Source organism: Numida meleagris, chromosome 13 (assembly GCF_002078875.1).
Source record: "Numida meleagris isolate 19003 breed g44 Domestic line chromosome 13, NumMel1.0, whole genome shotgun sequence".
Classification (NCBI taxonomy): domain Eukaryota; kingdom Metazoa; phylum Chordata; class Aves; order Galliformes; family Numididae; genus Numida; species Numida meleagris.
In genome coordinates this window covers 7,600,778-7,624,336 of record NC_034421.1, presented here as the reverse complement: position 1 = coordinate 7,624,336, position 23,559 = coordinate 7,600,778, and the positions used below count along the sequence as shown (strand labels likewise).

At 41.8% G+C, this 23,559-nt stretch overlaps 2 protein-coding genes across 11 annotated transcripts in view; both read right to left on the bottom strand.

The window, feature by feature from the left end:
• The window catches only part of PDPK1 (3-phosphoinositide dependent protein kinase 1), a 31,468-nt gene extending 25,114 nt beyond the window's left edge, over positions 1-6,354 (bottom strand). The window contains exon 1 of one of the 4 annotated variants that reach the window (XM_021411131.1): positions 6,124-6,354. In XM_021411131.1, coding sequence (XP_021266806.1) covers positions 6,124-6,162 — 39 coding nt within the window. In that variant the 5' untranslated portion in view covers positions 6,163-6,354. Of the gene's footprint in view, positions 1-5,916; positions 6,064-6,123 lie in introns of those variants that run through there. The other 3 variants (XM_021411127.1, XM_021411128.1, XM_021411129.1) reach the window with 3 other exon arrangements.
• LOC110405648 (interleukin-9 receptor-like) lies at positions 8,972-23,358 on the bottom strand. Of its 7 annotated transcripts, none has more exons than XM_021411134.1 (11): positions 23,317-23,348; positions 19,113-19,160; positions 18,392-18,511; positions 16,020-16,110; positions 15,537-15,645; positions 14,678-14,871; positions 14,033-14,169; positions 13,550-13,724; positions 13,236-13,350; positions 12,155-12,239; positions 8,972-11,009 (listed from the first exon to the last, which is right to left on the bottom strand). In XM_021411134.1, exons 4-11 carry the CDS (start codon positions 16,096-16,098, stop codon positions 10,458-10,460), a joined length of 1,446 nt encoding a protein of 481 aa, XP_021266809.1. In that variant the 5' UTR covers positions 16,099-16,110; positions 18,392-18,511; positions 19,113-19,160; positions 23,317-23,348; the 3' UTR covers positions 8,972-10,457. The 7 variants fall into 7 exon arrangements, with proteins under 7 accessions (XP_021266809.1, XP_021266807.1, XP_021266808.1 ...); XM_021411132.1 differs by lacking the exon at positions 23,317-23,348 and adding an exon at positions 21,524-21,607; XM_021411133.1 differs by lacking the exon at positions 23,317-23,348 and having other exon boundaries at positions 19,113-19,258.

Sequence of the window (23,559 nt, the reverse complement as noted above, 5' to 3'; positions counted from 1 at the left end):
CAGAACTTTTCCTACGGAAAAGCACTTTGAGAAACATTGTAAGCCGACTGTTTCAAAATGCAGGAAACAAACCCAACACCAAATATTAATTACTTGTAGTAATAAAAAAGAATTAAACACATACCATTATTATAGATGAGCGTTTAGTGTCATTTTGTACAGAGCTGCATCAGCAATTGTTCAAACAGCACGTAAATATTAACAGAAAATTTAACATCCAGCTTATAACCCCAAGAATTGTCCATCAGCCCCATCTGTCTTGAAGAAACAGACTAGCAGTCAACAAAACAGTCCGAAGCCAAACAATCTGTCAAACTCTATGTATTTCAATCAAGTTTCCATTTTGAAGCTTCATAAGCAACTACCAATAAGACATTTAAAAGAACAGACTGAAAATTCCCATTTCAATTATAACAGGAATCTTATTACAACTTAGCTTTGCAAAAGTCAAATAAACTTATCTGGAGTGAAATTTTTTTTGATCACAGAAGCTGCCATTCTGTTGCTTAAGGTACTGTTTTTATTAATAACCATGCAACTTTTGCAAAGCATTACTATATAAAGTGTGTGTTGTTTTTTTGTTTCTTTTTGGTCATTTGACCAGACTATTATGCCAAGCACCTGGTTAAACAAATCTCTGACCCACCAAGGCAATTATGCCCATCTTCATGCAGCGTCACTGGAAACCTCTCTAATAGTGGAAGGTAGCATGTACTGCAGCACTGTGTAAAACCAGTCCCCTTCCCCTCCAAAAAAGAAAAGAAAACCTCTAACAAGATGTGGTAACAGAAATCAGTTTAAAAGAAAAGAGTAACAACTTTAAAAAACGTGTCCTGATAATACATTTCAAGATGAAAGATGGTAAGTGTTAATCAAGTGGCAAGCACAGAATAGATGATTCTTCAAAGACACTGTTCTGCCTAAACTGGCCTGACCTTTGCAACAGTGGGAAACAGAATCATGAAAAGAAATCCAGGCAATGGAGCCTGTATGATGCATTAACAGCCTCAAAGAGAAAATACAGTAACACACAGGCAATGCTGAGAATACCTGTTATCCCCATAAGATACAGTAACTATGTCAAGAACAAATGTATATAAGCCCTGGCTAAACCTCCCACAATGCTACACTGCAACAACCTATGAGAATGAGATGAGCAAAATTTTTCAGGCCTTATATTATTTTAAGACACAGATTGCTTAAATCAAAACAACCACCACCACCTCTAGGGCAGGTCTTGGCCTTGTGTTTGAAGATAACCTTGGGAGTCATATATCCGTAACAATCAAGAAGAGTAATTGTAAAGAATAAAATTAATTGATTTTCTTCTTCGGTTTTCAGGATGCACATTCTCAGAAGGTTCATGGTATACGACGTTTTTAAGTCTGGGGAGACATACTGCAGTGTTCATAGAAAAGCCATCTCAAAACATGAAACACAAATCTCAGCTCTGACACTTTGCCTGCTTCATAATTCATTTGATCGTCTACCAGCAGGCCTTTACTTTCTGCAGCAGATCTACAATGCAGTTTATCCATAAGTGAATAAAGAGGAAACCAGATTCATGTAGCATCAGCAAAAGTATCGTCGACAGAGTAGAATCTGGAAGCACAAGGAACACTTCCACGCCGTTAGACTGGTTTGATTTTTCATTTACAGAATAATGGTATATTATCTACAAGACTGTTTCCACAGCAATGAGTTTATTATGTACACAGCAATGCTGCCCCAAACACTGCAGTTCATGCAAATGCCTTTTTCTAAATATAATGACCTTACATATATCATAGTATTTTCTACCACTAATTTACAAGATTCCAATTCCAAGTTCAGGCAAGGATTAAAGTTAATGAAAGGACTTCTAAGAACCTGTGTGCCATCCATTTATCATCTATTTATTAAGGGGAAGAGACTATTAAAGGCCATCCGCCCAAACCTCTCCCTGCACCCCCAAGCCTCAAAACAGATCAGAAACAGGAAACCACAAAAATCTCTAAGAACTTAAAGTCAGCCTATGGCCCAAATAGCTATACATGTAAACAAGCCATCCAGAATTCATTTCATGCAAACAGAGCCAGCCCAGCTCACAAGAAGCCATGTGTAACAGCAAGAAGTCTAGATCACATTCTGCATGAGCTGATGAAGCACCCCAATACCAGCAGTGTTGTGCACCACGGGTGAGGCTTGCTAATAAACACTACAGAACTTCCTGAACTAGGTTCCTTGACAGTAGTGCTAGGATTTAGGAGGGAGAGAGAACAGTTGAACAAAGAGTGGAGAAGTAGCCCTAGGGAGGTGGTAGTATGTAGACAATATACAGAGGTTGGACAGCGCAATCAAGAACTGTTATGAATTCCTACAGAAATACTACAGAATGGAATATCAAATTTAACACACTCTTTTCAGAAGAACGTGCTAAGCAAGTTAATCCTTGCAATCTGCTACTATAAAGAATTACAGAATTATTTCCCAAGTGAAGCATTTGTAATTTGCTTTTTTAACACAAAAAGAAGTCTCAACTTCAATGCTTAGTGCATGCTGTGATCAGTCCTTTCACAGACCTCGGCAACTTCGCACAAGCTTACCTGCAAACAAGGTGTCAAAAAGGGAAGAGGGGAAGGAATTCAGTACCCCCCACCCGTGCTTTTTTTTAAACTGTAGATACATAATCTAACCTGGCACCCTGCAAAAAAAGTTTTCCCACTTGAAATATCACAGACAATAATTACTTGGTTTTATACAAATTCTTTAGAAAGCTCCAATATGAGGAATTTGGAGTAGGATTATCTTCTACACTGTTTTCTGACTATGTTTTATTCTTCCCATATTGAAAAGTAATTTCTCACTCTGACTTTATCTGAGGCCATAAACGTGCCAGTTTTACAGCAATTCAGACAGCTATTCTAAAAGAAAGTAGGTAAGATACAAGTTCAGTGCTAAAAATAGATTTCAAAATTATTTCACATCTTCATAGATCAAATCTGTTTTTATTACTTTGCGAGTTTACTACTTTTCTCAGCCTAAAACAAGGTGACTGCACTCCTGGTTTTGTGCAGCAGAACTCCTGCAAGTACTTCAGCAATCAGCATCCCTTTCCAAGACTTCCTTCAATGCTCACTTGCAGCTGATCAGCTTTACAGTAGTGTGATAAGCCCCAGTCTGCAGTGTGTTTCAGAAGGTTCAGCATGATGTACTTGCAAAATTACAACAGCTATATGAAGCTGATATTGCTTCTAGCATTTTAAGACAGAACAAATTACCCAAAGGATGTTTTGCTTAAGAAATGGACTAAAACAAACCTACCCACACACTGGATTCGCTTTTCAATCATTGCTATTATACAGATTATTTTCTGAATTGTCTCCTTTCCAACAGCTATCAACACTTCCTATGTAAGAAACAGTAATACCTAAAGAGTATATTCTATTTTTCATCTCTGAGCACCATCTTTAATTCTCAATATCTGTTTCTTTTATTATTTTCTACTCCTGAAGCCTGCTTTGGGAAGAGATTTACAGAAAACTTATCCTAGTTAAAAGCCTATGCATGAATGATAAAGAACAGTCATAGCCCTATGCTGAAAACCCAGGATAAGATATTATGTAGATAGGTGTACAGGAAAACAGCCTTTGAGCTTCTCTGAAAGTTTTATACCTACAAATAACTACAATCAGAATTCTTACTATAGCCTAGTCCAAATCCTTGCGAAGATGCAGAACTTGATTAAGAAACTAGTTCTGTGAAAAATACAGTTCATGTTAGCTCTATGAGGGGACAAAACAACACGTTAACAGTTTTGTTCAAACATATCTGTGACTACACTACAGGTTTTATCAGGACAGATACACTAGAGGAATGGAACTTGCACTGTAGTAATTGCTAGGCCTTCCATTGAAGACAGCCTTGAAATGAAAGACAAATTCTTCCAGACCTTCATTTCAAGAGGAAGAAAACTTGTTAATAAAAAAATCTCAAGATGCTTATAATGGCACAAACAGTAGATAACTATGACCACACTGACACCTACAACTAAAGCAGTGCTAAAATTGTTTCCTTGTTAAAAATGCAATTCTCTCCTTAGCATCACAGCTTCAAAAAAGAACATTATAGGTAATTACCTCCATAAGCCATGAATACAAAAGCTAACTGTTTTGGCACAGGAATGCTGGAATACTTCTTCCAAAGCTGTGCTCTACCTCCCCACCCCCTAACTTTTGCACTTCTTGTAAAATGATCACAGAACTCACTCATGTCACTGATTTCATCACACAGACTGTATTAATTGTATCTTGCTTACAGTTTCAGAAACACTGCATCTCCCATATTTGATATCATCTGAGTTACAAAAAGCTTAGCTGAATCAAACCACCTCTGACTGCAAATGCCAGTCAGCACACTCATCTGAGCAGAGAAACGTTAAACAGGGGGGAAGAGAAGAAATTGAAATTTAGTTACTCTGAATATATATATATATATATTTATTTTTTTTTAAAACAAAAGCAATTGTCAATTTTGTTTTTCATTCATTCTCTCTTGGAAAAGGAACACAAACAGAAGTATTTGGAGTAAAAAAAAAAAACAAACAGAAAAGCAATGAGCAAGGACAGAAGCACAAAGGGAAGCATGCTCCCTGTTTAAGCAGGTTCATACAAACATAAGCCTTCTCTAATGGCAATAAACAGCTATATGGAGCTCTATCAAGTGGGAGAAGAGCAAAACTAATTCCATTCATAACAGAATATAGGTTTATTCCATAATCCTCCATGCAGTATTCCATTGCCTCTCCTGTAGGGATGTTCCACATATCAACTCTCATGTTCAGCCAGTATATACAACTAAATGTAACACCCTTAAAAAGAATAAATCACTAAGCACAAAGTTAGTGCACACAGTTTCACCAGACCTTGTGCAGGAGACCCTCCTTAACTAATTTCACATGAAAAAAAAATTGCTACAGTAGAGCTTGGCAGCTCACAGAAGCACAGAGAAGTGAACCACTTGAAAGAAGACCTGACTTGAAAGCACAGCAGCATCCACACACATAAGAGATGCACTGGTGTCAGTTAGTTACACTAACATCACTGAATGCTGGTCGTTACTGTAGTAAAAAAAAAAAAAAAACATGCAAAAAAGTCCTACTGTTTTTATAATGGAATTTCTGTATTAACTATACTGTATAATCTACAACACAAATTAAGATTTACGATTTTTACTTCTGCTTCTCAGCTGCAACCCCACACCACGTCAAGCAGCACTCACAAAATGGAAGAGTTTCACGTTCTCAGACGAACGTAAACAACTGCCTGAAGGGGTGTTGCAGTATTACCCTCAGTCTCCCCGACACGGTTTTTTCTGCTACAAAAGTCGATTACCGAGCACGCAGGCGGCTCCCTCAGAGCGGGGACACAGACTGTGCGTTGGGGAGGCGGCCCGGCGAAGCCACGCCAATGCCCCGTACCCGGAACGGGGCTCGCCGCTCAGCAAGAGGCCGCGGCCGGCCCGGGCCCTACTCTGTTTCCCCGCGGGGCCGGGCCGAGCTCGGGCGCCCATCACCGCTCTCGCTTCGCACTCTCAGGGCCCCGCCAGTCCCAGGGAGAAGAGGGGAGCGCCCGCAACCGCCGCCCCACCTCCGGGAAGCGAGGAGGGGAAGGAGGAGCGGCGGCAGCACCGAGGCAGGCCCCGCGCAGGGCAGTGCGGTGCTCGCCCGGCCGCCTTCCTTACGGACGGCGAGCGGCGGGGCCATTCGCAAAAGCCCTCCGCGACCCCGCTGCCCGGCAGCGTGTAGGACGCGGGCGGCCCGCCCCCTCACGGCCAGGCTGGGACGGGCCCGGTGCCTGGGCCTACTCCTTCCCCAGCGCGCTACGGCCTTCAGCAGTCTCAGACGACCGCCGCGCCGGCCCCGCGCCCCGCACTCACCAGGTGGCTGCTGGTGCTCGCCATGGGCCCCGCCCGGCCGGCCGGCGCGGCCCGCGCTCCCGTCGCCCTTTAAGAGCCCGGCGCACGGCCGCCCAGCCCGAGCCAATGGGGCTCTCGCATCCTCCGTCCGTGACGTCACCCACAACAATGCCCCCCCCGTTGTGGGCGGGACTTCCGCCCAACCCGCAAAGTTACTGGTCTCAATACCTGCCACTCACGTGCAAGCCCGCACGGAGCGCCTCCCATCAGGCTCAGCGCTCCGTCACTGTGAGCATGCGTAGCTGTTTTGGGGACGCTGCCGGCTTCACTTCCTGCCGGGGTGAGGGCGGTAGGGCGCGCGGCCTTGCCCGCTTTCGTCTTGCGCACACATCCGGGTTTTCTCCCCGATGCACAGACGCTGTGGGAGCGACAGTGGTGACGTCAGGAAAGGCTCTGCTTCTGGGGCTGAGTGGTTCCTGCGGCGCGCCGCGTCGTCACAACGCGCAGTGCCGCCTGCACTCCCGGCAGCAGTTGGTGGCTCCGCTTGTGAACTTCCGCTGAGGCAGTCGAGTCCTTGTACCAGTCACAGACCCGAATGCGTAGCAAATGCAATTTCCCTGTAGGCATTCTTAAAAATCTGGCTTCTTGGCGGGAAAAAAGCCGACACACCAGTGTCTGGTTCTCCTTGGGTATGACTTCACTGAGTCTGATGTTCAGTTTTTGTTAGAAAGGCTTTCATTTGCAGTCTCAGAGCTAAGTAAACGTTACCCCACATCGTTTGAGGGGGGAGGCAGGATGTCCAGGTTCAGCCTCGAGAGAAGGCTGTGGGGAGATCTCACTGGCTCCCGGTATCTAAAGGGAACTTGTAGCTTGGAGGGAGACCGACTTTTTACAGGGTTAGACAGAGATAGGACAAGGGGAAATGGTTTTCAACTGAAAGAGGGCAGATTTAGATTAGATATTAGGAGGGCATTTTTTGCTCAGAGGGCGGTGAGGCACTGGAACTGCTGCCCAGAGAAACTGGGTGCCCCATCCCTGGAGGTGCTCAAGGCCATGGGGGGGCCCTGGGCTGCCTGAGCTGGTGGATGAAAACCGGCCCACAGCAGGGACTGGAACTAGGTGATCTGTAAGATCTCTTCCAACCCAAGACATTCTGTGATTCAATGTTTCTGTAATTCTTTTATTTTCATGATACTGTTGTATCTACTCAATAAATAAATAAATACAATCCCGCTTAGCCTTCCTTGATATGAAGATCTTATGCTTTTGCCTAATTAAGTTACAAATATCTTCCTACTCTGAAAGACTGTATGACCTCAACGGCATCACTCAGGAAATGTCTTTGTAATTTTAAAGAATCATATACAAGTACAGATACATTCCTCAGCAGTGCTGGCTGCTCACCTTCACCTGCCACATGACCTCTAAATTGAGATGGAGCTTAGGAAAGGCCAACTCTAATTTTGACTACCTAACCTGGTGGAAGATGTTCCCTACTCATGGCAGAGGAGGTAGGAAATAAATAATCTTTAAAAGTCCCCTTCAACCAAACTATTCTATGATTCTAAATTTAGGAGTCACTTAGTAGATTAGGGTAGACCAGAAAAAAACATTTTAGAAATGCTGTGAGGTCTTATTGACACGTTGGAAGTCTGTGAAAACAGGACTCTTCCAGCAGAGGGCAATGACACGTTGGAGCGGGTACTGCTAAAAAGCGTTGGTACAAAGCAAAGGGAGCAGCAAGAGACAGGACTGCCCCAAGACAGTGGAGCAAGCCAGCAAACCCCAGCACAGGCAGCCCCTCACCTGTCTGCAGTTTTATGTTACATCTTGATCCCTGGTTTGTAGGTTGTTAAAAAAGCAACCTTCTCTCCACTCTTGCTTCATGCATTCATGCCTTGTTCTAGCATAACAAGAAGATGACCTCCTCTTTTCCAGTTACCATCACCAGTAGATAAATACATACGCCATCAAATATTTCAGTTCTCACTTTAAAACTAATCATTTAGATCTCCATACTTGATTAATGCTTCTCTCTTCAGAATTGCAGTAGTGCCTCTACCAGGATCAGATCTGTAGATTAGATTAAATTACTACTAAAATGACTATTTTTAATTCTTGGTGATTTTATTGGCTAGAAGAACATTATGCATAAGTGAAAATGCATGTGGCTTTGTGAAAGCCCATACCTTCTGCTAAAGGGAGTTTGGAGATTCGGGGGGCTACAGTGGTCTTGTGATGATCAAGACTTCTGTAGCACAAGATTTGTGACTCACAGGAAGGCAGCAATACAGGGAAGATGAAATGACAGAGCTGTGAATCTAGACTTGACAGTGTTCTGGGCAAACTGTAAGATTGTGCTGAGTGTAACCAACATTCTCTGTCCCTTGTTTACCCATTGATCAGATTTAACAGAAGTAGATTAAAAAAAGCAAACTGCTTCTCTTCTCTGGAATTACTCTCATCCCATCTGTTTACTTAACCAGGAAAAGATTTATGATGTTATTTGGCCATTGGCTAGTGGCTGCCATAGGAAAAAAAGATTGCTTCCACAGCTCCTTCCAGTAAGTGTTTGCAGATCAGTGATTTTATGCCCTGAAGCTTCAACTTCTTTTCATGTTTCAGCCTATCAGACACCAGTATTTGACAGTTTCCCTGTCCTTTGATGTATCAGAAACCACACTGTGAAGAGAATTCATCCTGAGTACGTGACACGTCACATCTTAATGTTTGTGACTCGTTTGCTGCTCTTTCAGATACCCATACGGTTGAGAAATGTACAATCTGATCTCTCATCACTCTTTCCTGAAATGAGTATGCAGATAACTAAATAGGAAAACGTCTGGTGAAGATACAGTTTCTGACACTGATCACTGTGAACCAGAGATATATTGGGTGGACAGCCAGTAGAACTATACTCATGGCCACATTCTAGGCACGATGGGAGAGCTCACCATGCTAGCCCCCCTTGGCTTTACTAGCTGTAAAACATATCTGTACTCATGATCCTTCTTATCTCTTTGTCTTCTCATGGTGGTAGAGCAGCACTGGCTCAGTGGTTTGGTCTGTAAAATAAGGATGGCATTTAGTTCTCTCCTCTCTTATTTCTATTATGTTTTCAAGTCAGCTTTTACTAATGATTTGTAGAGTTGGTATTTTCATAACTATAGGGTTGTTTTTGGTTTTGGACTTAAAACTATTTCCAGAGCTCTCAAACATGAACTTCTGAAAAACAGTTTTTGAATTGATTTCTCTTCTTTATTTACCTCTGAATAACCACACAGTGTTACATCTTTTACTTTATTTGTCTTAGCAGGTAAGGGAAAAAAAAAAAATACTAACTAAAACATATCCTTTGTCACAGAATATTTTCAATCCCTTAATGGCATACAAATATTACCCTAATACCTTCTGACACCTCTGCCAAAATTCAACAGTAAAGAAAGGGGAAAAGATTGGTGGCTTTGTTCTGGTGCAGGTGATAGACATAGCATGCACTCAGTAGTCCCAGGAAATGAAAGGCTTGACCAGAGCCCATGTTACGTCTCCTTACTAAATGAAAGTTCTCTATCTTCCACTGGCAGGATGTATATCACACTCTCATGGAAAAATCAGACTCAACAGTTCAGAGATTCTGGGAGAAGCTGTGAAAAAAATGCAGCTTGAATCTAATGCAAGTGTCAAACATAACCAAAAAATAAAGTATAAAAGGTGAAAAGACAAAATTGGGTTTTTATGTACTGTTTTCCTAGAAGTAAAATGTAGATATTCATTCATTAACTAAAAATGAGGCTTTGGTTGTTCCTAAGACATAAATGCAAATCAGATTTTTTTTCCTAGCTACAAGTAACATTTTCTGTGATACTTTTCCTCTCTACACTTCTCCTTTTGTTGTTATTGTAGTACCTTTGTTTTGTTTTCAAGTAGCTGTATCAAAGCAGAAGCTTCCAAAATTAAGTATTTTGTCTGATGATGCAATATCATTTCAGCCCTTTAACCATGAGCCTGTCAACACCTCCATACTCAATTCTTGTAGTCTTCCTGCCCTTGCCTGATGGACAAAGGTAGCATCTTCCTTGGCTTTTCATTTTTGTCATTTCCCACTACATTCAATCTCTCTATTTGCTTTTGCTTCTCTATCTTCTTAAGTTTTATGTTCTCCCTTCCACAGTCTGACTTGCTGCTCCTTATGTTTGTATCTGAATATAATTGTTCTCACGACACTTTCACTAGTATTACCAGTTTAGAATACTTTTTTAAAGCAAAAAAGACTTCTTGAAACTGGTTCAATTTCTGTGCAGACACATTCATATGCAAGGGCTGTCCAGATATGAGAGATTTAAGATACAGCTTTGAGACGTTGGCAATTTTAGGAACCATTCTTCTCATTCTGGAGATTTGAAGCTTGGGAACACTGCATCAAGCCAGACCAAAAATCTTGGTCTAAAAAGGGAATCTAATTACATGATGGTAAACATCTGCACAGTCACCACTTTAGCCATTTGTGAAGACAGTACTGGGAGATGAGAAGGCAACACAAAGATCTTTGTGGGAAGCATTCCTCAGAGAAGGTCATTCGGATCATTCTGACATTTGACCAGACCATTGCCATCAGAGAGCATCAGCAGTTCAGCAGGAATCAAACCTTCAGCAGTATCACTATCACACAAGGTGCAATAGTCACTACTGCTGAATGACACACTTGCCATTTCCAAAGATTCCTGAAGCATAGGGCAGTCACTCTTTCCAGGCTGTAAGTGAGAGGGATAACTCCTTCCCATGCTAGAGCTCTCAAGGTTGGCTTTAATTTTTTCAGAGATTTTCAGGCCAATGGTATTATCAGCATGGTTTTGTGTTACCAATACTGCTGGCCTGACTTCCATCTCTTCTCCTTTTACACACCTGCTGGGGACATACTGCTGGCTTGGACCAGAGGCAAATGCAAATATTTCTTCTGCAGCAACCAAATTTGTGCTTTCCATAGGTTTCAAGGAAATTTGGGAAATCAGTTCTTGGATGTTTAGCTCAGAAACTTCATCTGCAGTCACTTTCTTTGAGTTGCTTCCCTCTTCTCTTCTGAGTTGGATACAAGGCTCATTAGGTCCAACCCAGTCCTAGTGAAAGGATCAGCAAGTTCAGGACAATTTGCTCAGAGGTGGAATTTTCAAACTAACTGTTCTATCTGTATGGTTTTGGCACAAGAATCCACAGGTTTAGGGCAAATCTAATAGACAAGATGTAAGTTATAGGGTAGGGGTAGCATTTAATTTTCATGAGGGAAGATTTCATAATAAATTTTCAAGATCTCACTTCCATAATGTACTACATGCTGCTTGTATTCCTTTGGCTTTGCAAAGGCAGCATGCACCTTTCATATTCAGTATGTGTATCAGAAGATGGAAGATGAGAGAAGTTAAATACACTAGTGATGCTTCTTGACTTTTGCTGCTTTCATTAAACAGATCTGTTCTGTCTTTGCTTTTTTCTTCCCCCCCCCCCCCCCCCAAATCTTGTCACAATCTCCTTTCAGGTAGAAATGGGTTATCATTCTGGTAGAACAGGTTACATGAAGCCAGCATGGTGTCAAAGCCATAAAGACTGAAGCCTCTTTTTTTTTTTTTTTCCCCCCCCCCCCCCTCTAAGATTTAGTGCTAGTTTTCAGAAACGCTCTCAATACAGAAGGTACATGAATGGTCGATAGTAAGACCATTCAAACATACCTTAGATATCAGGAAAGGTGGGAGGGGGAACCTACAGAAAGAAGGCAGCAATGTTAATCTGGTACAGGGGAGAAGCCTCACAGTTGGGAAAGAGATTGGGGTTTCCTTGATCCCACTGTTTCAACCTAACCAATAAAATACTTGGTTCTCTATGAAAGAGAAATGATTTATTAAACCAGAGTAACCTCTGAACGCTGTACTTGGATACCAGTGTTATACGGCTCAACAAAGGGGATACTGAAAGTATCAGTTTTTGGTGATATGTGGAAAAATTCTGTGGACACAGAAAAAGCACAAATAGTGGATGGATAAGGAAGGAGTTACTGGAGGGATTTAATTTCTAAGGAGACAGAATCTAGACAGCAACTCTGGTGGTGTAGTTAGTATTCAGAGACAGGAAATTGAGAAACCATCAACTCCCAGGAAGACCAAAGCCACGTGTTGGTAGCACTGCTTGGGAGACAGAATGATTAGTCCTAGGAAAAAACAACCAACCTCCCTTTAACTGAAGATCATAAGAAATAAATGAAACATCTTACCTTAAAATTCCCATTGTGCAAATTGTAGAGTGGCTGAAAGAAAGCAGCTGGTGTGGGAACGTTAAGGCAGGAGAGGACTTTAGCCCTGAGGTGAGAAAACAATGCTTTAAAATCAAATTGTTTTGCATTGTCTTGACAGTATAGCACACTGATGAGGTGAAAACCCAACACTTCTGCTAGAAAGACTGCAGTAGAAGCTTATTTTATGTGGTTCCCTACATCTTGTGGGTATAAGATTGTTTGCCTTTTGCATTTAATTTTTCTAGCCTGGTCTTCTCAAAGGTTTCTGAGGAACGCTATGTGTTGCAAAATCAGTACTAGTTTATTACTCATTATATGTACTGAGCTATTTATGCATTTGTTTAGCACTGTTTGATGTAAACTACCTCTTCAGGCAGTATTTTAGTGTGCTAGTTTCACCACATTCAGATAAATTCTGCCATATGTCATCGTCCATTTATTAGAGTCTATCCTATACAAATATTTTATCGTATGGGCAACATGTGTTCTGTTTCTCTGAGAACAACATGCATATGGAGCATAATAAATGTATGTCAAGGCAGAAAGGAAGAGGTAAGAGACTAGCTTTTGTGTTACCAGCATAAAAGAAAGAAGAGGATGGTTGAGCCAAGGTTTTACAGACACTACTTTCTCTATAGTTTGCCTATATTGATATTTTATGTATTGACTACTAGGAAGTATGTGAAAAATAGCTTAACCTCTATGCCACTTTAACCATCCTTTAGGGACTGCTGCATACTTGCACTTCTAGTTTATCTACAAGAAACAACTCAAAATATACATGGGTTTAAATCTCTAAGTCCAAGAGACCCTCAACCTTGACTTTTAGCTGAGCTTGTATGCCAAGAAGGTGTTTTGGTCTCCTTAATGATCAAGTAGGAGGTCATCCATTATCATTAGCCAAGTATCACATCATGTCCTGAGATTGTCGGAAGGGCTTTTTAGCATGTTAGTATCTGATTGTGCAAAAGTAGAAAGCAAAATAGATTATAAGCACATTTAACTTACTCTCTTCAGGCTGTAAAGATCAAGGAGAACTTAATGAAGTATTATAATGTACCTTGAAGAAAGCTTACAGTTCCAAAATAAACAGAGTAGGGTGCCAAAACTCAGAGGAATGAACAAGAACTGCAGCGTTCTGGCATTAAAGAGGTTTTCAGACAGTTCTAGTGTACCTACAAAAAAAATAAGCACCAAGAAAAAGATAAAAAGCCTGTATTTTAATGTAGATCCCCAAATAACCAGTCAATGCAATGAAACAAACAAAAAAACAAACCACATGAATTAAGCAAAAAAAACAAACCAACCCAAACAGACAACAAAACACCAACAACAGCAACCTATGAATTACGGCAAAAACAACATTTTTTGTACCTTCTCTTTGAAATACTGTTGTCTGGCTCCAGTCACTCCACTGACTGTGGTATGAATCCTCAATCTCAGAAACTTTGCAGCGAACTCGTGCAACGTAAGAGATGCCACTGTGAAATTCTATTCCTTCAATTTCTATGTGTGGTAGTGAACTGGGGGGCATCTTGTTCAGAGCAGTCTGCAAGTTATTACAAAATTTTCTATTAACAAGGCAAAGGAAGGATGTTTTAATACCTGTTTTTCCAACAAAACCTCTGTTCTTGGATGCAAGAAGGCCTCCATGATGACAAATGATGTCTGAGTGCAGGATTAAGAAGATTTGTTGATCTTCACTGTTTATGTTTTACATAAAACCCTTCTATATTCATGTGGCAAACTAGAAAGGCTATCTTAAAGCAATCAGCTGCCAGAAGGCTCTGAGCTGAGTGGCAAGGACATTATACCAAGAACAGCAATGCTGTATCAGTGTGTGGCTCATCCAGTTACCTCCCATGACTTGCTGTACTCCTTGTACTGCAACTGGTACTGGAGAATTTCTTCAAGGTATGAAGGCACAGTCCACCAAATCTGACACTTGCTGGCAGTAATGTTGCTCTGGATGTTCAAAGGTGGATCAAGTTTTACTGCAAATAGAGAGGTAGGTTTTCCACAACATTTGGGACTGAAGCACCACAGGAGATGCATGTTCCTAGGCTGACCAAACTCTTGTAAAACCAAGGTGCTTCTAGTGATACTAAGTGCAGCAGTAGACTGAATTAGCTTTTGGAGTAGGTCAGAACAGGTAGGGAACTATCATATAGTGTTGATAACTCATCCCCTGGGGATATTCCTGCATGGAAAGTGCCACTCAAGATGTCACACTCCCTTCCAGTGTGGCACTGGTATAGAGAGGCTCTGAGATTTCAAGTACTAGAGCATATGTCTGAAGTACTGGGCCATGAGATCTAGAATTAAATCCATGACTTAGATTCCTTGTGACTTCATTTCTTTGGGGCAAAACACCAAACAACAACCACAGAAAAAAATCCACTGGTACATTATCCATAGCACAAGAAGTTTAGCACATTCAGGAGGTATATCAGATCTATCCCAAAGATTCTAGGCAGAGCCTTGGCTCTGGTTTGTACTTACTGTGCTGGCGGGGACTGTACTCTGGAAAGGTAATGTATGTGTGATTACTTCCATAGAAGTTGCCTTGGAGAGAGACTCTATAACCATCTGTTTCCAAGATTTGTCTTGCTAAGTGCAATGTGCAGTGGTACTGATCCTGCATGCTGTCTCTGGCAGTCAGCTGGCAGCTGGCATTTTGGCCCTTTGACCAGAGGCTAAAAAAAAAAAAAAAAAAAAGGAACATTCAGCCTTTTCATTAAGTCATATGATTAAGTGCTTTACAGCTTTAAAATACAGTATTATTAAGAGTTATGCTATTTTTGATTTAATGTGAGGCATCAAATACCAGAGCATCTTACCCTCATGTAACAGTTTATTAATTACTGGTAGTCAAGACAACTTTATTACATAATCTAAACAGATTCATCTCAAATTAGCATGTCATAATGCTTATTATCCTATCACCTCACAAATTATTCACATAATAAACCCATTTCTAAAGCTTGTAATTCACTAGACTTTCAAAAAAAATTTTTAAACATTTAACTAACTTAAATTATGCAACTGCATATAGGACCAACCTGGAAGTTCCCCAATGACAAAGAGCCAAGGCTACAATGAGAGGGCTTTCTGCACTGACAGGCCCTTGCTAGCAGATAATACTGGACCAAAGGACCACCCTGAGTCTGCACAAGACCACACAGCTGCATATGCAAGAGCTCTGCTGCACCTCTTGCAGCTGTGAGCACATGAAAGACTGAACTGGCAATGTCCAAAGCAAGCAAAGCCCCCAGCCATGACCCATCTCTGCCTCTCTATGCTGTCATTCCCATGCCAGAGCCAAGAGAGCCACAGACAACTCTCAGCTTGCAGCTCTTACTTTGTGAAATGCAGGTGGAAAGGTCCATCACCCATGGGCTCCTCTGGTGCCCATGTGCAGCTCACAGTAGTCACGTAGTTATTCAGGCAGCTCAGGCTGCCAGGGAAATCTGCAGAAGAAGCAGACAGGAGCTGCATTCATGTTATCACCTGATGAGCTCTAATACATACTACTCGTTAGTGCTTCTTTTAGCAATGCCTTCCTCACGATACTCTTCCTCTCTTGTACTGCACTTCCCTGTATAAGACAAGTGTAAGACCTCAGGGCATGGACTACGTGCAGAGGCCGTGCTTTCTGCTGCTCAGCTTGTCTGGTATGTGCACTGTTCCCCAGGTCTGGCACTGCCAGCCAGCTGTACTGCTGCTCAGGAATCAGGAAAGGGCAATCGTGGGATCTTATGTTTCATACACAGACCCTGAGGAATGGAACTGAGAGCATGTATACACACCTCCCACAGCAGACCTATTCAAAATCTCCCCTTACCTCTCCCTTGTCCTTCACCAAGAAGCAGCACGGCAGTAATGCACAGGTGAAGGCCTGTCCACTGCAGATTTCTCCCCATTCCAGACAGTATCTAAATCAGAACAGTTGTTAAAAGCACTTTTTTTCCCCGAAGTTGTACCAGCATCTTCAGCTCCATGCTCCTGACAAGAGCAATACAAGCTGGCAGACATATTCGTGTTTCCCTGTGTGCCGTTTCTGATGGAAACTAAAAACAGATGCTTAGAGAAATATGCAGTGATAGAATCATGGAATCATTAAAGCTGGAAAAGACCTTTAAGATCATCTAGTCCAACCATCCACCTGCCACCAATATTGTCCACTGAAGTAATACATCTGCTCTTTCCTTAAAGACCTGCAGGGTCGGCAGCTCTACTTCTCTGGGCAGCCTGACTGCCAGCACCTGGCTGTTCTTTCTAAACAGAGAAAGCACTGAAGCTCTGAGAACCTTCTCAGTCTCCAGATGCTGCAGCTCATGGGTCTCCTGAAGCAGACATAATTTCTGCATCTTCAAGGCTTCAATGCTTTTTTCCTCTCATGAGCAGTAGTTACCTGCTGAAAGCATCTACACCATAACCACTATCTGCCTTTAATGACAGGTCATTTTTCACTTGAGGGAGTCACTGCTTTTCTGTCATTTTCCTGACAGAAACCTCCCATTTCTCTTTCCTAGAGGAACATTTCCTTGAGCTGCTGTTGTCAAAATTTCTGAGGGAACCTTCCTTTGAGCCACTTGAATTTGCCTTGAGCTAGTGTGAAATGGTTTGAGGTCAGTACGAAAGCTGGGATAGAGAAGGGTGCTCTAGCATACAGATTTTTTTTTTTTTTTAGATAAATTATTCCATTTAATATCTGAAAGAAACAAAGCCCTGTTGTAATTTTCACTCTCACACAGCTCAAATACATGCATACACAAGAAGCCATCATTCCAGGCAGATAACCAAGCTGCCCACCTACAGCAAGAGAATCTTGGCATCAGCATTTCCTTGCTGCAAAAGAAAACTCCAAAAGGCAGAAATTGAAAGAACAGCCAACATGTTCCTGGTCAAACATTCATCTGGGATGTCATTGCCACAATATACTGAAGGGGACCATATGTGCTTTTGAGATTTTTCTTCTGCATATTAAACAGTCTCTCTACAAGCCTATATGGGACTCTTTCTTTTTAAATAGAAATTCCATTGTGAACTCTCTCCTGATGACCTTTTCATTTGATAATATTCCAGCAAACAAAAGTTTAACATGAAGAATCCTGACCCAATCCACGCAGTAATACATGGCGTTTTCGTAAGATGCTTCCAACATTTACAAGAAAGACCAGCAACTCTCCAGTCAGCACACTGCTCTAAGGAGCCCACAACTCAGCCTGGAGCCCAGAAAACAAAGAGTGAGCGTATAAACTGAGGGCACTTCTGAGTTTAGCCAAAAGCAGTCATTTGAAAAATTCTAAAATAATAAGAGAATGTTGTTTGCATGGCTTCCCCAGCACAGATACAGAACTGAGCTCTGGGTCTGGGGTAACAGGAAGCTGTGACAGTGTCCTGTCTTGAAAGAGCATGGCTGGCTTATCACAGGGCTGGGGAGGAACGCCACCTCTATGAACTTTCAGAAGCAGCAGGAGAAAAGAGAGAGAGATACACGAGAGAATAGAGGAAACTCTGAGTACAGCATTGGCAAAAAGCCAAATGGGTAGAAGTGGGCTATGGAATGAGTGTGGTTTCTAGCCAGTAAGGGGTCCGAACTGGTCTTGAACAGGACTGAGACAAAGTCTATACTTAGCAAGGACTGTGATGTTTCAATCATCAGGATTGTTTTATTGAAGGTACTAAATGATCTGATAACTACAGAAGCAGGAGCTGGACTCTATGACCAGAAGCATCCTTCCAGTCCCAGATTTCACGCACCTAAGCAGCAGCACTCCTATAGCAAACTCCTATAATTAGACTTGCTTATAGCATATCTTTTCTGAATTAAATAGTGACATAATCAGAATGTTTCAGAAATCGATCAGAAGAGCAGGAATCTTTTTGGCTTCCAATTCACCATGTCTTCATTTACGGGTTTTTGGTAGACATCCTGTTTTGCTACAGACTTTATTCAAAGTGGGCGTTGCATAGAGGAAGTGCCACCGCTAGCTGAGTTGAGCCGGGGGAGGTAGGAGGTGGGAGGCATGACATCTCTCCTGCTTATCATTCTGATCAGAGTTGCATATGATCCCTGTGATAAGTACAGTAAGGCTGACTAAATTTGAAATAGAAATGTGTAAGTACAAGCACAAATAGAATTATACATACTCTTATAAATACTTGCCCAGGCACACAAAGAAAGTCAAGATAACTAAACCAGGTAATTACCTATTTCCAGGTAAATGTAGCTAATTCATTAACTCTCCTTCCCCTCCCTCTCAAAAAACCTCTTTGTTCAGTTCTTCAATAGATGAAGTGTGTCAGACGTCTACTGTCTCCCTTTCTCACCTGGAAATAAATACAGCGCTGTTTAAATGCTGATCTGTGTGTAACAAGTCATGAATGTTTGCTGTAGCAGGGTAATGGAGTGCCAAATTCTGAAAAGTTCAGAAGAAAATGATTTGGGGGAAAGTGGTGGATAACCAGCTGGACTAGAGCCTGCAGTACACTAACACAATTACAAGAGCCAACACAGACCATGGATGCATATCAGTTAAAAGAAGTGCTATTGCAACTACTTATAGCATTTGTAATGCCATTACTAGTTCTTCCCTTGGGGATCCACGCTTTGAATGAGATATTACTGAAGATTAAAATAGTTCTGAAAAGAGCTCTAAGAATGATTTAATCTTTGATAGCTTTCATGTGAGAAAAAACTAAAAGATCAGCTCATCTCTTAGACTTAACCAAAGGAAAGGCTAAGAAGCAATTTAACACCAGCTAGAATTATCTGTACAGGAAGAGTATTTCAGATAGGAGAAAAGTCCCTTTTTAAAATCTAGTAAAGATGGAGAGAATCCAGTAGTTGTGAGCTGAAGATAGATACACTCAGAAACAAAAGGCAGAATTTGGAGAGAGGAGAACTACATTTCTTACTGAAACCTCTTACCTAAGCATATGTTCCAACAGTTGTAGTCTATAAAACTTGGTTAGGTATCTAGAAAATAAAATAAATTTCTTAGCTCAGGTGGAAGTCATGAAATTGATGCAGGACTTCTTAGTTACAGCTCTCTGTCCTGAAGTAATCGCAGTGTGCTTCCCTCTTAACACCTACAATCCTCTACCTTGCAAAGGTAAACCTGCTGCATGTCCTAATCAGCTGGTTCACTGACAGGTGCTGTCACTTCTCAGTAACTGCCAAGCACTTCATTCTTATGCAGAAAGGAAATAATTGTACAGATTGTCGTGCTCAGAGGAACTGCTGATTGCAGAGACATCATGAGGCCGAGCCCTGTCTGCTGAACATTGCAATGAGATTTATCTTACCAGAAGCAGCTGTATGTTTTTCTAGAATCCTAGATATACTCTTGTGCTTTTTCTTATTGTTCAAATCCACTGTGCTTCTTTCCACCTGCTTCAAATTACTCAGCTGTGGAAAACAAATTGCCACATTACCTAAAGGCTGATGATAGCCCAGCCTGCCCACAGATAAACTGTTCCATCAAGTTCCAGAAGAAAGCATCTGCTTCATTAACATTCTCCTCTTCTTCTGTTGCACAGTATGAAGATCTTTATAGGCCATACAGCAAAGTGGATATGTATGGCTAATTCAAACCTCAGCTTTCCTTGACAGCAGATAGCCACAGAGTGGGTCAAAAATGAGATCAGTGCAAAAGCACTTTTAATTTTCAGTGAGAATGGAGCAGAGGGATTCTCAATGGGCTAGAGGGCATTTGTCATTCCTACCAGTGACCATCATCTCAGAATGCTGCCGGTTCTTTACACAGCAGTAGGAGAACATGAAGATAATAATCAAGCCAGGAAGCAAGCAGAAGCCAACAAGGTGCCAACACTGGTGACCTCAGGTTCCCAACGATCTCAGCTGGTTGCAATAGTATTTCCATCCTTTCCATATGTTTCCTGGGTAGAGTTCTCCTGCCTACTATCTGCTCAAGAAAATGAGGCTTTGCAGCCATACCTTTTCCATACCTTCCTGTAGTTGTTTTCCAAAAGCCATTTCAACCAGAATTTTTACAACATGCAGATTTCACAAATGTTCATCAACAGAACTGTCGCTCAGCTGTTATTGCCAAATCTGTTTGCTTAACAGAAATTCATATTCAAAGTTTTGGCTCACTACCACATTTGAGGTCCAGTGCAACACACACACAAAAAAGATAGTTTTCTTTTCAGAATTTATAGGGTAAAATAAATGTATTGATATATAGAGGAATTAATACAAGATGGTGACAGCACAGTCTCAGCATATGGGCAGCCTAGATGTTCTCTGGTTTGAAGCAACTCAGCAAAGCAGAGCTAGCAGGAGAGACTCAAAAAAATGAGGCTGAGGTAGCTCAGGAGAGAATTATAGGCACCAGCATCAGTATGTAAGCAATAGCATGGCAGAAATTAATGTAGGGTTAATTTGATGATCTAGCTGGAGGGTAGTATCTTGGAGTTGACTTCTCAATATGGAAGTGAGAGTTTACAAGAAGAAAAGGAGAGGCTGTCAGGGATTGTGAAGGTGTGGACAAGAAGGTTATTTTAGACATGCTAGAGACAAGGAGAAAATAGTGGAAGTGACAGACAAAAAAAGTCCTGAAAGAAATCCCTTAAGAAGAAATAATGATATATTATCTTCCTGTGGAATACCTACATCTCTGAACATGTCCAACAGAAACACATCAAGCACACATAGCACACTCACATGACCAGCCTGTAAGCATGTGAACTGACAGAATAAGCAAGTAGTAGGATTTCCCTGTCCAACCTCAAATAACCAGTCTTTTGCTGTCTTGATCTTTGGAGAGCCATTTTCCCATAATTTGGTGCTCATGAACAGCTATAAACTGTTGGCTTTGACAGACGTGCATCCCATCAGCTGAGAAAAGCTCTACACAGGAGGGCTACTGTAATAAAGATATCAATACACACGTGTGTATATACATACATGTACATGCACACATATATATGCATACAAGAATATATTTCTGCCTGCATAGCCCCAAAGACTGAGGAGGGCTATTCTGGCTGAATTCATTTACATTCATCTTTTTCACTCAGAGAGGAGTGCCTAAATATCTTTTTTTCTTTTAAATCAAGATGATGCCTCTTTTCAGCACAATCTAAATCTAAATCAATGTCGTAGAGTGTGGTTTTGAGCTCAGTAATCTAGCAGAACAAAAGTGCAAAGACCCTTCTGGTGGTTTGATCATTCTAGGCTCATAGTACAATAAACAATATACAATCACTCATTTACATGAATAAATTAATTTAATATATTATATTTTTATCTCAGTAGACGAATCCTATCATTATCTACCAGCTTGCGTAACACAGAAGTATGTTAAACCACCTTACCAGCTCAAAGAAAACTTCACTTTTCTCTCTGCTTCTGTCCCTCGATAGTGCAGGGTGTGTGGTTTGATGATCAGGCAGTAGCAGCAGTGGCATAATAAAGTAGAGCTTACTGCACCCGATTCTAAAGATACTCTCAAGAACCAATGAAAAACCACTCAGATTATCAGATTGAGCTGAAGTAGCTGCATCTGCAATTACTCATTAGTGATGGATAATCTGAGGAATTTCTGCTAAGAGGTTAACATTTAAAAGGCCAAAGTTCGCTGAATATGAAAGTACATTCTTGGAACACTTCTGCAAGAAGTACCAACAAGAGAGCTCTCTGTAGGTGACCTAAATCCACTTTCTTGTCCCATGTGAACATGAGAAGAGAATACATCCCCTGGGCTCTGCGCAGCAGTGCTGCCCAGCTTCACAAGCAGCCAAACACCCATAGCACTCCTGAGCTGCCCTGTCCTCTGCTTCTTCCCCACCCTTTCCCTGCACTGAGCTCAAAGAGGCAGTGCTGGAAGCAGCAGAGACAAATGAACATTGCAGTGCTTCTGTGTCCGTACCCTGAACGCACAGGGAATGAATATTTCTAAAGTTCAGCTGAAACGCCGCAGCATTACAGTCAAGACCTACCAAGCTGGTCATGTACGTAGGTCTGGTGACAAAGAAGGGGAAGAGAGATGGATTAAATAACAGTCTCTCATTGTGAGTTTTATGGACCAAGAGACAGGGACAATGCAGAACCGGAGACAGATATTTCCAAACTGGTAATGCAGTTAGAATGATGGTGTTTCTCCAAGCAGATGCTTTCAGGTCTTCCCCACCCAGTAGAACTTCTGCCAGTCCCATGGCGACCCATCCAAGTGTATTTTACACTTCTTATCACTACAACAATCCTAAATATGAGCAGAAACAGAAAAGCCTCAAAATGCAAGCAGCCTTCAGAGCAAATAGCATCTGCTGCCTCAGTGCTGTCCCGACCCACTGAGATTGCCTGCTACAACAGAAACATTTTGTCTCTGATTGAGACACATTGTAACCCTACATCTTCCAGCCTGCCGGCGTCGGACACGGTAAGGATACTGGAGCCATCTGAGACCCGCAGCTTCGACTGCTTGCCTTCAGAGCAGGCAGAAGAGTCAGTACAAGAGTTCAGCACGTATCGGAATAGAGGGTCGGTGTAAGAATCAGTACCATTTCTGTGTCCCAGTCATTCTGTGGCTCAAGTCTGCTTTCCTTTGCTCATCCACCACCATATTGAGAGGGTTAAGCGTGCAAGCCAACAATAGCTTAAGTGCACTTTCATATCCCTGATCATTGTGAATACCACAGAGGGTAGAATTAAATCTTTTGCAGACTGTTTGAGAGCAGGGGAGACCTCCCCCCAAAATTAACAAAACTTGGGCTTGCAACATAACCGGTGTGGTTCAAGCATTCCTTGGGAAACATGTCTTTTTGAAATTAAACATTGTTAGGTCAGGGACATTGCTAAAGTTTGCTGCTAGAAGCCTCAAAAGCAAACAAACAAACTGCACCAATCCAACAACACCTCAAAAAATCTCCACGTCCATAGTACTGCATCGGCAGCTCTTTGGCCAACAGCTTAACTCTTACAGCTTGGTTCAACAGGGACCACCTCTCTTGTTTTCATACCCTTGTGCTACATGCCATGTGCAATGCTATAACGTGATGGAAAATACAGCAATAATATCAGAGTAACACAATCCTAAGCTACAGAAAATAAGAGCAAACCCAAATGCAGCAGCCGTAGACACAGAAACAAAGGAAAAAAAGCTGCTTACCTTTAGAAGGCCTCAGGTAAACAGGGATCTCCAGCAAGAGATCCCCTCGCCTCCACTGCCAACCCTTGCATGAGGTCTGGGAAGGGGTGGATCCTGGCTCAACCCCTTCCAGTCACCCAGGTGCATTGCACACACATGAGCTTCCCTGGGTTGGCCCTGCCTTCCCACCAGGTGCTCCATCACTAGTTCAGGCTGTGACTTAGCATTTCTGCTACATCATGCAAGCTCCTCTCTGCCTCCTTG